The following is a 10553-nucleotide window of genomic DNA, read 5'->3' on the forward strand; positions in this document are numbered from 1 at the left end:
GCTGGAGCCCCAAGAAAGCTGGTGCTATAATTCAGTCAGGTTTGAAGACAAGAATTGGAACCAGTGGTCTGAGTCCCAGCCTGAATCTGAACTCCCAAGAACGTCCAAGGGCAGAAGAGGGGTGTTTCGGCTCAAGCAGGCAGTAGACTCACCCTTTCTCTGCCTTTTTGCTCTATTCAAGCCCTCAGTTTATTGTATCATGCCCACATGTCGGGGGGGGGGGGGCCAATCTTTTTTACTCAGTCTACTGAATTAAAGGCTAATCTCTTCAGAGACATCCTCGCAGACACACCCAGAAATAATGTTTTACCAGCCATCTGGGCACCCCTTAGCCCAGGCAAGTGGATATAGAAAATTAACTGTCACACCTGCTAAAAGTCACCTCCTCCCTGAAGCCCTCTTGACTTCCCCAGGCCAACGTACTCACTGCCCCCTCTGTGGACATAGCACCTGGTTTATTTTCGGGTTTGTCTCCCCATTGTCCAGGGGGAGCTCTGTGAGAGCAGAGATCTATCAGCTTCATCCTGCACATGGCAGGTGCTCAGAATCTGGCAGCACCAGCCCCGTAGCCACTCACCCAATGAATTCACAAGGCTGCTGACTCCAGGCCCCGGGGAGCCCCAGGGCCCATGGGGACCCACACCATCCACAGCCAACATGGAGCTGGAGTGTAGCTACAGAGCCGCTGAGCACACTCCCAAGGTTAAGGATAGCCCTGGGCAATGTGGCACCGTCTACAATATGTCAAAAGCATACACCCTTTGGCTCAGTAATTGCCCTTCTAGGAGTGGATCTCACAGATAGACCAGGGTTTCTTAACCTTGGCACTACTGAGGTATGGGGCTGGATCGGCCTCTGTTGTGGGGGCTGCTCTGTGCATTGCAGAAAGTCCAGCAGCATCCTTGGGCTCCCATTAGATGCCAGTAGCAACACCCCTCCTGTTGTGACAATCCAAGGTGTTTCTAGACATTGACAAAAGTTGCCTGGGAGGGGGGCACATTCGCCTCAGTTGAGAACCACTGACTGTGGTACCCAGTGTAGGAAGGAACAGGAAACAGCCTACCTGTTCCCCAGGAGTGGCCCGGAAAGTAAATCACGTGTATCAGGTTCCTACAGCTGCTGTAACAAATTAGCACATACTTGGAGGCTTCCTTACAGTTCTGGAGATCAGCGTCTGAAATGAGTATCACTGAGCCAAAATCTACAGGTTCTAAGGGAGAATCCATTTCCTTGCCCTTACCTGCTTCTAGAGGCCGCTGGCACTCCTTGTATCCTATGCCCTTCCTCCGTTCTCATTCTATGGTCAAATTGCTTCTGCCTTCCTCATTTTATTTTAGTTTTTTGCTTTTTAGGGCCGCACCCATGGCATACGGAGGTTCCCAGGCTAGGGGTCTAATCAGAGCTACAGCTGCCAGCCACAGCCACAGCCACAGCGATGCCAGATCTGAGCCATGTCTGAGACCTATACCACAGCTCACAGTAATGCCACATCCTTAACCCACTGGGTGAGGCCAGGGATCAAACCCACAACCTCATGGTTCCTAGTCGGATTCATTTCCACTGCATCATGACGGGAACTCCTTTTTTTTTGTCTTTTTAGGGCTGGACCCAAGGCATATGGAAGTTCCCAGGCTAGGGCTGTAATCGGAGCTGCAGCTGCTGGCCTACACCACAGCCACAGCAACTTGGGATCAGAGCCACATTTGTGACCTACACTGCAGCTCAGAGCAATGCCGGATCCTTAACCCACTGAGCGAGGCCAGGGATCGACCTTGCATCCTAATGGACACTAGTCAGGTTCTTAATCTGATGAGCCATAATGGGAACTCCCCTGCCTTTCTCTTATAAAGACCCTTGTGATGGAGCTCCCACTGTGGCTCAGCGGTATCCATGAGTATGCCGGTTTGATCCCTGGCCTTGCTCAGTGGGTTAAAGGATCTGGGGTTGCTGTGAGCTGTGGTGTAGACCATCAGCTGCAGCTCTGATTCGACCCCTAGCCTGGGAACTTCCATATGTGGCAGTGGGTGTGCCCCTAAAAAGGCCCTCTTGACTGCACCTTGCAGTTATCCAGGATCATACTTATCCCCATCCCAAGATCATTAAATTTTGGGGGGGCCACACCCATGCATGCAGAAATTCCTGGGCCACAGATCAAACCCACTGACCAATCAGGTTGAGGGTTAAGAATGGGGAAGAAGGGGTTCCCGTCATGGCGCAGTAGTTAATGAATCCGACTAAGAACCATGAGGTTGCGGGTTTGATCCCTGGCCTCGATCAGTGGGTTAAGGATCCAGTGTTGCCGTGAGCTGTGGTGTAGGTCGCAGATGCGGCTCGGATCTGGCGTTGCTGTGGCTGTGGCTTAGGCTGGTGGCTACAGCTCTGATTAGACCCCTGGCCTGGGGACCTCCACATGCCACAGGTGCGGCCCTAAAAAAGCAGAAAAAAAAAAAAAAAAAAAAGAATGGGAAGGAGACAATTCACTCCGTTGCCTTTTTTACTTGATTGGCTTGTTAACCTGGGGCGAGAACCCCCTACTCAGCAAATGTGAATACGTTTAAAGTCTTAGGTCAGTCCCTTGCCTGAAAATTAGCATCTCCTCTCACCAGGGTGACCATGAGAAACAAACAGAAAGCCATTGGCCTAACTCCCTAGTTCTGCTCCTGGGCACCCTGCCTCAACCCTCCCTCAAAACTGGCACCTCCACCAGCCTCCAGGAACCTCCTCTCACTGCATTCTGACACAGCCTGCCTGCTCCTGATCCCGAGGGCCATCATTTTTTTTTTAGGGGGATGGGTATTCCAGGAACAGTTGGTCCTGCTCCCTTCTAACGACTTTACCTCCAGTTCTGGAAGCTCTTACCATGCTTTCGGTGACCCAGGCTTGGCACAGACTCAGTTGTGTACTAGTCACGGAGGTACAGATTTCTTCTGCACTTCCTGACCTGAAGCAACTGGGTGTGGGCAGAGGCCTCTGCTGACACATCCTGGGATGCCCCAGGTCAGTGAGCATGGTTGGTAAAGTCCAGCTCTGCCGCCTTTTAACCGCAGGACTTTAGCCAAGTCATCTGATGCTCCAGAATCCACTTCCTCATTCGGGAAAACCAGCAGTGACGCTGACCAACCTCCTACCTCAGGGTTGTGTGAAGAGGAGCCTGCCCACAGGTGCCCAGGGCCCGTAAGGAGTTGTTTTTCTGATCGTTTTGTTCTCTTTTGTAGCTGTTGGGAGTTTTCCTCTGTGTGGTGCCCTAAGCAGGTTCAGGTTATAATGATACAGTCACTGTATTGTGAACTATTAACTATTAACAATAGTGAGCATTTTTAGAAGTTCCCCAGTGGCTGAACAAGTTAAGGGCCTGGCATTGATGTGGCTCAGGTTGTTGCTGTCACATGGGTTCAATCCCTGGCCTGGGAACGTTACATACACACACACACACACACACAAATAACAATGGTGGGCTTTTTTTTTTTTTTTTGTCTTTTTAGGGCCACATCTGCAGCATATTGAGGTTCCCAGGCTAGGGGTTGAATCAGAGCTACAGCTGCCAGCCTATGCCACAGCCACAGCAATGCCAGATCCAAGCTGTGTCTGCGAACTACACCACAGCTCACAGCAATGCTGGTTCCTTAACCCATGGAGCGAGGCCAGGGATCGAATCTGCATCCTCATGGATACAAGTCGGGTTTGTTACACTGAGCCCAAAGTTCAAGTACAGCAAAAATCAATTGAAGTTGATGCAGGAGTTCTCATCGTGGCTCAGCGGTTAAAGAATCTGACTAGGAACCATGAGGTTGCGGGTTCGATCCCTGCCCTTGCTCAGTGGGTTAATGATCCGGTGTTGCCGTGAGCTGTGGTGTAGGTTGCAGACGTGGCTCGGATCCCGCGTTGCTGTGGCTCTGGCGTAGGCCAGTGGCTACAGCTCCGATTCGACCCCTAGCCTGGGAACCTCCATATGCTGCGGGAGCAGCCCAAAGAAATAGCAAAAAAGACAAAAAAAAAAAAAAAGATCTCTAACATTTCAACAGTAAAAAGACAGGTAACCCAGTTTAAAAATGGGCAAAGGGAGTTCCCATTGTGGCTCAGTGGTTAACGAATCCAACTAGGAACCATGAGGTTGCGGGTTCAATCCCTGGCCTTGCTCAGTGGGTTAAGGGTCTGGCGTTGCCGTGAGCTGTGGTGTAGGTGGCAGATGCCGCTCGGATCCCGTGTTGCTGTGGTTCCAGTGTAGGCTGGAAGCTACAGCCCCAATTAGACCCCTAGCCTGGGAACCTCCATGTGCTGCAGGTGCGGCGCTAGAAAAGACAAAAAGACAAAAAAAATGAAGTAAAATAAATAAATAAATAAAAATGGGCAAAGGAATTGAATAGACATTTCCCCAAAGAATTTATGCAAATGGTCCATAAGCCTAGGAAATACTTTGAATATCGTCAGTCATGAAGGAAAGGCAAATCAAAACCGCAATAAGATACCACTTCACACCCACTACTGTGGCTTTTATCAAAAGGACAGACAATGACAGGTGTTGGTGAAGATGTGCCGGTGGTACCATCCAGTGGTGCAACCACTTTGGAAAACAGTCTGGCAGTTCTGCAAAGGTTAGACATTAAGTTACTACATGGCCCAACAAATCTCCTCCCAAAAGAAATGAAAAGCCATGTAGACTTAAAAACTCCGGCACAGAGAGTTCCCGTTGTGGCTCAGCAGGTTATGAACCTGACTAGTATCCATAAGCGTGCGGGTTTGATCCCTGGCCTCACTCAGTGGGTTAAGGATCCTGAGTGGCTGTGGCTGTGGTATAAGCTGGCAGCTGCTGCTCTGATTCAACCCCTGGCCTCGGAACCTCCATATGCTGCAGGCTCGGCCCTAAAAAAGAAAAAACAAAAACATCCCCAAACTCCTACATTGTATGTCTGAAGTGGGTCCATTGAGATTTCTCCTTTTTCATTTCTTACTTTGTTTATTTGGATCCTTTCTCCTTTCTTCTTGGTGAATCAGAGTAGTATTATTATCAACAAAATTTATTCTGCATCAAAACCTAATTCTTAGAAATAAAAACAAACCCACATGCACCACTTGAGAGTTTAATCTCCACTTCCGGCCTCGAACAAGTAAACAACTAGAATTTATAACAGGGCTTAGCAATCTGTTCTGTTTTGTTTTGTTTTGTTGGCTGCTCCCATGGCATGTGGAAGTTCCCAGCCTATGCCATGGCAGTGACCCAAGCCTCGGCAATGACAAAACCGGATCTTTAACCCACTGCGCCATAAGGGAACCCGTTAATAAACTGTTTTTGTTTAGGGCCAGATAATGATAAGTATCTTGGACTTATCTTAGTGGCTTACGAGTCTCTGTTGCAAAACTCAACTCTGCTGCAGTTGCATGAAGGCAGCATGGATGAGAGTTCAGGGCTGTTTGCCAATGAACTTGACCGATTTGGCCCAGGAGCCTTACAGAATTCTTTCTTTTCACCTTCCTGATAGGAGTTCAAATCGAGGTTCAGCGGGTTAAGAACCCGACTAGTGGACTTCCTGTTGTGGCCCAGCGGAAACGATCTTGACTAGTCCCTGGCCTCTCTCAGTGGGTTAAGGGTCCAGGTTTGCTGTGAGCTGTGGTGTAGGTCGCAGACGAGGCTCAGATCTGGCGTTGCTGTGGCTGTGGGGCAGACCCCCCCCCCCACCTGCAGCTCGGATTGGATCCCTGGCCTGGTAACTTCCATATGCCGTGGGTGCAGCCCTAAAAAAAAAAAAGAACAGAACAGAAACTAACTCTCTTGATAATGGTCGAAGGTAATCGCCTTTCCTGTTTCACAGGTAAGAGGCTGGACATGAGCAGGATTATATATGGTATATGGTGACAGTGGCTCTGAGGGACACTTGGTCTCCAAGTGTCTGCTTACCCCTTAATTATGCTAAGAACTTCCCAAAGATTCACACAGCCCTGTGGGTACTATTGTTGCGGGTTTTTGCTTGTTTATTTGTGCTGGTTTTTTTTTTTAAAGTATAGTTGAGGAGTTCCCATTGTGGCTCATTGGTAATGAACCCGACTAGTATCCATGAGGATGCAGGCTCAATCCCTGGCCTCACTCAGTGGGTTAAGGATCTGGTGTTGCCATAAGCTGTGGTGTAGGTTGCAGACACGGCTCTGATCTGGTGTTGCTGTGGCTGTGGTGTAGACCGGCAGCTGCAGCTCCACTTTGATACCGAGCCTGGGAGCTTCCACATGACGCGGATATGGCCCTAAAAAGACAAAAAGAAAAAAAAAAAGGCTATGGTTGATTTACTATGTTTAGTTTCTGCTAAACGGTGAAGTGATATGATTTCTCATATCATTTCTTTTTCTCATATTCTTTTTCCCTAGCATGTTGTCTCCAAAGAGATTGGATATAGTTCCCTGTGCTGTACAGTGGAACCCCATCGCTTATCCATTCTAGATGGAATAGTTTGCATCTATTAACCCCAAACTCCCCTCCATCCCCCTCCCGCCCCCTCCCCCTTGGCAACCACAAGTCTGCTCTCCGTGTCTGAGAGTCTGTTTCTGTTTTGTAGAAAGGCTCATTTGTGCCCTATTTTATATTCCACATATACCTGATATCATATGGTATTTGCCTTTGTCTTTCTGACTTATTTCACTGAGTATGAGAATCTCTAGTTGCATCCATGTTGCTGCAAATGGCATTATTTTGTTCTTTTTGTTGTCGTCTTTTTAGGGCCACAGCTGCTACATATGGAAGTTCCCAGGCTAGGGGTCGAATTGGAGCTACAGCTGCCAGCCTACACCACAGCTCATGGCAATGCTGGATCCTTTTTTTTTTTAAATAATGATTTTTTTAATTTTTCCTAATGCTGGATCCTTAATCCACTGAGCAAGTCTACAGGGATTGAACCTCCATCCTAATGGATACTAGTCAAGTTCTCAACACACTGAGCCACAACGAGAACTCCCTATTTTTTATGGCTGAGTAGTATTCCATTATGTATATATACCACATACCACATCTCCTTAATCCATTTATCTGTTGATAGACATTTAGGTTGTTTCCATGTCTTGGTTATTATGAATAGTGCTTCTATGAACATAGGGATGCATACATTTTTTTTTTTTTGGCTTTTTAGGGCCACACCTGAGGCATATGGAGTTTCCCAGGCTAGGGGTCTAAGCAGAGCTACAGATGCTGGACTACACCACAACCACAGCAACACTGGATCATTAACTCATCGAGCGAGGCCAGGGATCGAACCCACAACCTCATGGTTCCTAATCAGATTCGTTTCCGCTGCACTGCAACAGGAACTCCCATGCATCTTTTTGAATTGTAGTTTTGTCTGGATATATGCCCAGGAGTGGGATTGCTGGATCATTTGGCGGTTCTATTTTTATTTTTCTGAGGACCCTCCGTACTGTTCTCCATAGTGGTTGTACCACTTTACATTCCCACAGCAGAGAAGGAGGGTTCCCTTTTCTCCACATCCTCTCCAGCTCTTGTTATTTGCATCAGTACTATCATGACTCCCATTTTACAGATGAAGAAACTGAGGCACTAATTAGACATTGTATCTTCTGACTTCAGATACCTGTGCTCCTTGTACCACTTTCTCTCCCCACAAAAGACAGCATCCTGCAGGTTCCCACCGCACTGTCTTCTCTCTGGGGGCCAACCCTCCTGTCTCGTCCCTTCCCCGCAGGACCGGATCCCCTTTGCTGTGGTTGGGGCCGACCAAGAGCACATGGTGAACGGGAGGTGTGTCCTGGGCCGGAAGACCAAGTGGGGCATCATTGAAGGTCAGTGCAGGGGTATGGGGAGGGCTCAGGGCAGAACGGGTTGCCTCCAGCCTCCTTACCCCTGCCACAGAGCCTGGCCTGGTTAAGCCCAGAGCCAGGAAACAGGCAGACTTTGGATCCAGTTCCTTTGTGCAGCTGGGAGGCCCCTGGCAAGTTACCCAATTCTCTGGGCCTCCGTTTTCTCAGTCAGACGAGCAGGACAGTAACATCGGCCTCACTGGGTGCTAGAGGGACAGAGCCACCACTTTGCACGATACCCAGTACCCAGGAGGTGCCCTCTTCATTTGGCAGAATTTACTGTGGGCCTACTATGTGCTGGGCACACTAGGCGTAGTTCCCAGGGGGATATAGTGGAAGTGGGACCAACCAGACCACTGAGCCCACAGAGCGGATAAGACAAGGACAGATGGGAGGAGCACAGTGGAGGGTGGGAGCAGGTGCCTCAGGGGACAGAGGGAAGCCCGACTGATTCAACTCCTACAAAAGTCCTTGTAGGAGCCGCCTGTATCGGGGCCGGGGATACAGGAATGAATGAATGAGTGGCTGCGGCAATGAATGAGTGAATGAACCAGCAAACGTGGAAGGTGGGCCAACACAGGGAGAAAAGGGGAAGGGCAGGGCGGGCGGCCTGCAGCATGCAGCAGGCGCTTACTCAGTGCTGGCCGAGGGCAGGGAGGGAGCAGAGCCTGTGCCCAGGGGCTGTGTCCTGTCTTGCAGTGGAGAACATGGCTCACTGTGAGTTCCCCCTCCTAAGAGACCTGCTCATCCGGTGAGCCTGTGGGAAACCTGGGGGACTGCGGGGGTGCCGCCGACGTCATGGCCGGTCCAGCTGACCTGCTGCCCATCTCCCAGCTCCCACCTCCAAGACCTGAAGGACATTACCCACAATGTCCACTACGAGAACTACCGCGTCATCAGGCTGAACGAGAGCCACGCACTGCCCCGTGGGCCTGGCTGGGTGAACCTGGCCCCTGCCCCTGCCCCCACTCCCACCCCTGCCAGCCCCCGGACCAGCCCTGGGCTCACGAAGGTCTGCCGGTGGGCCCAGGACAACTCAGACGAGGACTCCTGAGCACGGGTGCAGCCCAGGGCCCGCGGGGCTCCCCGAGTCCTCGGCAGTCCCCCAACACACACCTGTGTCCCAGAGCATGTATTAAAAGTGGACAATGCTTTTTATGAAAAGCTGTGCTTTGAAAGCAAAAGGTGTTTTGTAAGTGACTTCTCTCAGCTCTTCTCAAATCAAAATACAGTTCTTTGTAAAGTGACAGGGTGAGACCCCCCGCCCTTGGGCTTCTTGAAGATCTGGGCGGGCCTGCTGCCCAGAACCAGAGTCAAATTCTAAATTGCACTCTGCTGTCCCCAACCCCTCCGTCCTGGCACGGGGCACCATAAACAGTTAAAAACTCCCCATCTTTGGAGTTCCCGTCATGGCTCAGTGAGTGGTTAACAAACCCGACTAGTATCCATGAGGATGCAGGTTTGATTCCTGGCCTCACGCAGTGGGTTAGATCCCACACTGCTGTGAGCTGTGGTGTAGGTTGTAGACCTGGCTGTGTCCTAGGCCAGCAGCTACAGTTCTGATTCAGCCCCTAGCCTGGGAACCTCCATGTGCCTTGGGTGCAGCCCCCCCAAAAAACAAAAACTCCCCATCGTTGCTATCATCCCCAAACTCTGTGCCCCCTGCTCCTGCCTTCCCCTTTGCCCGCCCCAGCAGACCAGAATGGTGGGAAAACAGCTCCAACTTTGGAATCTGACAAAGCTGATGTGAAAATCAGCCCCCTGCCATTGACCTTGTGTGATATGACCTTGGGCAAGTTACTTTTGTGGGCCTCTTTCCTCATCTGTACAATAGGGATAATATTTTTTTTTTCTTTTTAGGGCCATACCTGCCGCATATAGACATTCCCAGGCTAGGGATCAAATCAGAGCCTCAACTTCACAGCCTACACCACAGCCACAGCAATACTGGATCTGAGCTGCATCTTCGACCTACGCTGTAGCTTGCAGCAACACCGGATCTTCAACCCACTGAGCAAGGCTAGGGATCAAACCCACATCCTCATGGATACTAGTCGGACTCTTAACTCGCTGAGCCACAGTGGAAACTCCAAAACCGGGGTGATACTATGCCTCTCATAGCATTGCTGTATGGACCAAACAGAGTGACTCATGGAATGTGCCTCCCACGCCTGGAGAAACAGCTCTCAGAGATGATGAGAACAGCAGAGACCACACAAGTCCAGGGTAGAGACTGTACCTGCAAGGCGTGCAAGCTCTTCGCGGGACCGTCTAGAACCCTTGAAAGGAGATGGACTTTACCAACGCCCACACAACGCACCCATATGCTCCTATGAGGCGCAAGCACACAGGGAGCACTCGGTAAGGGTCAGGGGGGCGTAGCAGTGGGACCCTGGCTGTATTAGTGTTCTCCAGAGAAATGCAAGCAGCAGGACGTACATATGCGGAGATTTTTTTTTTTTTTGCAGGAACCAGCTCCTTAGGTGATGGAACCCAGAAGGCCCACAATCTCTCTACAAGCTGGAGCCCCAAGAAAGCTGGTGCTATAATTCAGTCAGGTTTGAAGACAAGAATTGGAACCAGTGGTCTGAGTCCCAGCCTGAATCTGAACTCCCAAGAACGTCCAAGGGCAGAAGAGGGGTGTTTCGGCTCAAGCAGGCAGTAGACTCACCCTTTCTCTGCCTTTTTGCTCTATTCAAGCCCTCAGTTTATTGTATCATGCCCACATGTCGGGGGGGGGGGGGGCCAATCTTTTTTAC

At 50.2% G+C, this 10553-nt stretch overlaps 1 protein-coding gene across 2 annotated transcripts; it reads left to right on the forward strand.

Annotated features, from left to right (window-relative positions):
- LOC110259937 (septin-12-like) lies at positions 5685 to 9304 on the forward strand. 2 transcript variants are annotated; one of them, XM_021086671.1, is made up of 4 exons: positions 5685 to 5807; positions 7680 to 7776; positions 8494 to 8545; positions 8629 to 9304. In XM_021086671.1, exons 2-4 carry the CDS (start codon positions 7722 to 7724, stop codon positions 8846 to 8848), a joined length of 327 nt encoding a protein of 108 aa, XP_020942330.1. In that variant the 5' UTR covers positions 5685 to 5807; positions 7680 to 7721; the 3' UTR covers positions 8849 to 9304. The 2 variants fall into 2 exon arrangements, with proteins under 2 accessions (XP_020942330.1, XP_020942329.1); XM_021086670.1 differs by lacking the exons at positions 5685 to 5807; positions 7680 to 7776 and having other exon boundaries at positions 7785 to 8545.

Source organism: Sus scrofa, chromosome 3, assembly GCF_000003025.6.
Source record: "Sus scrofa isolate TJ Tabasco breed Duroc chromosome 3, Sscrofa11.1, whole genome shotgun sequence".
NCBI classification, from domain to species: Eukaryota; Metazoa; Chordata; class Mammalia; order Artiodactyla; family Suidae; genus Sus; species Sus scrofa.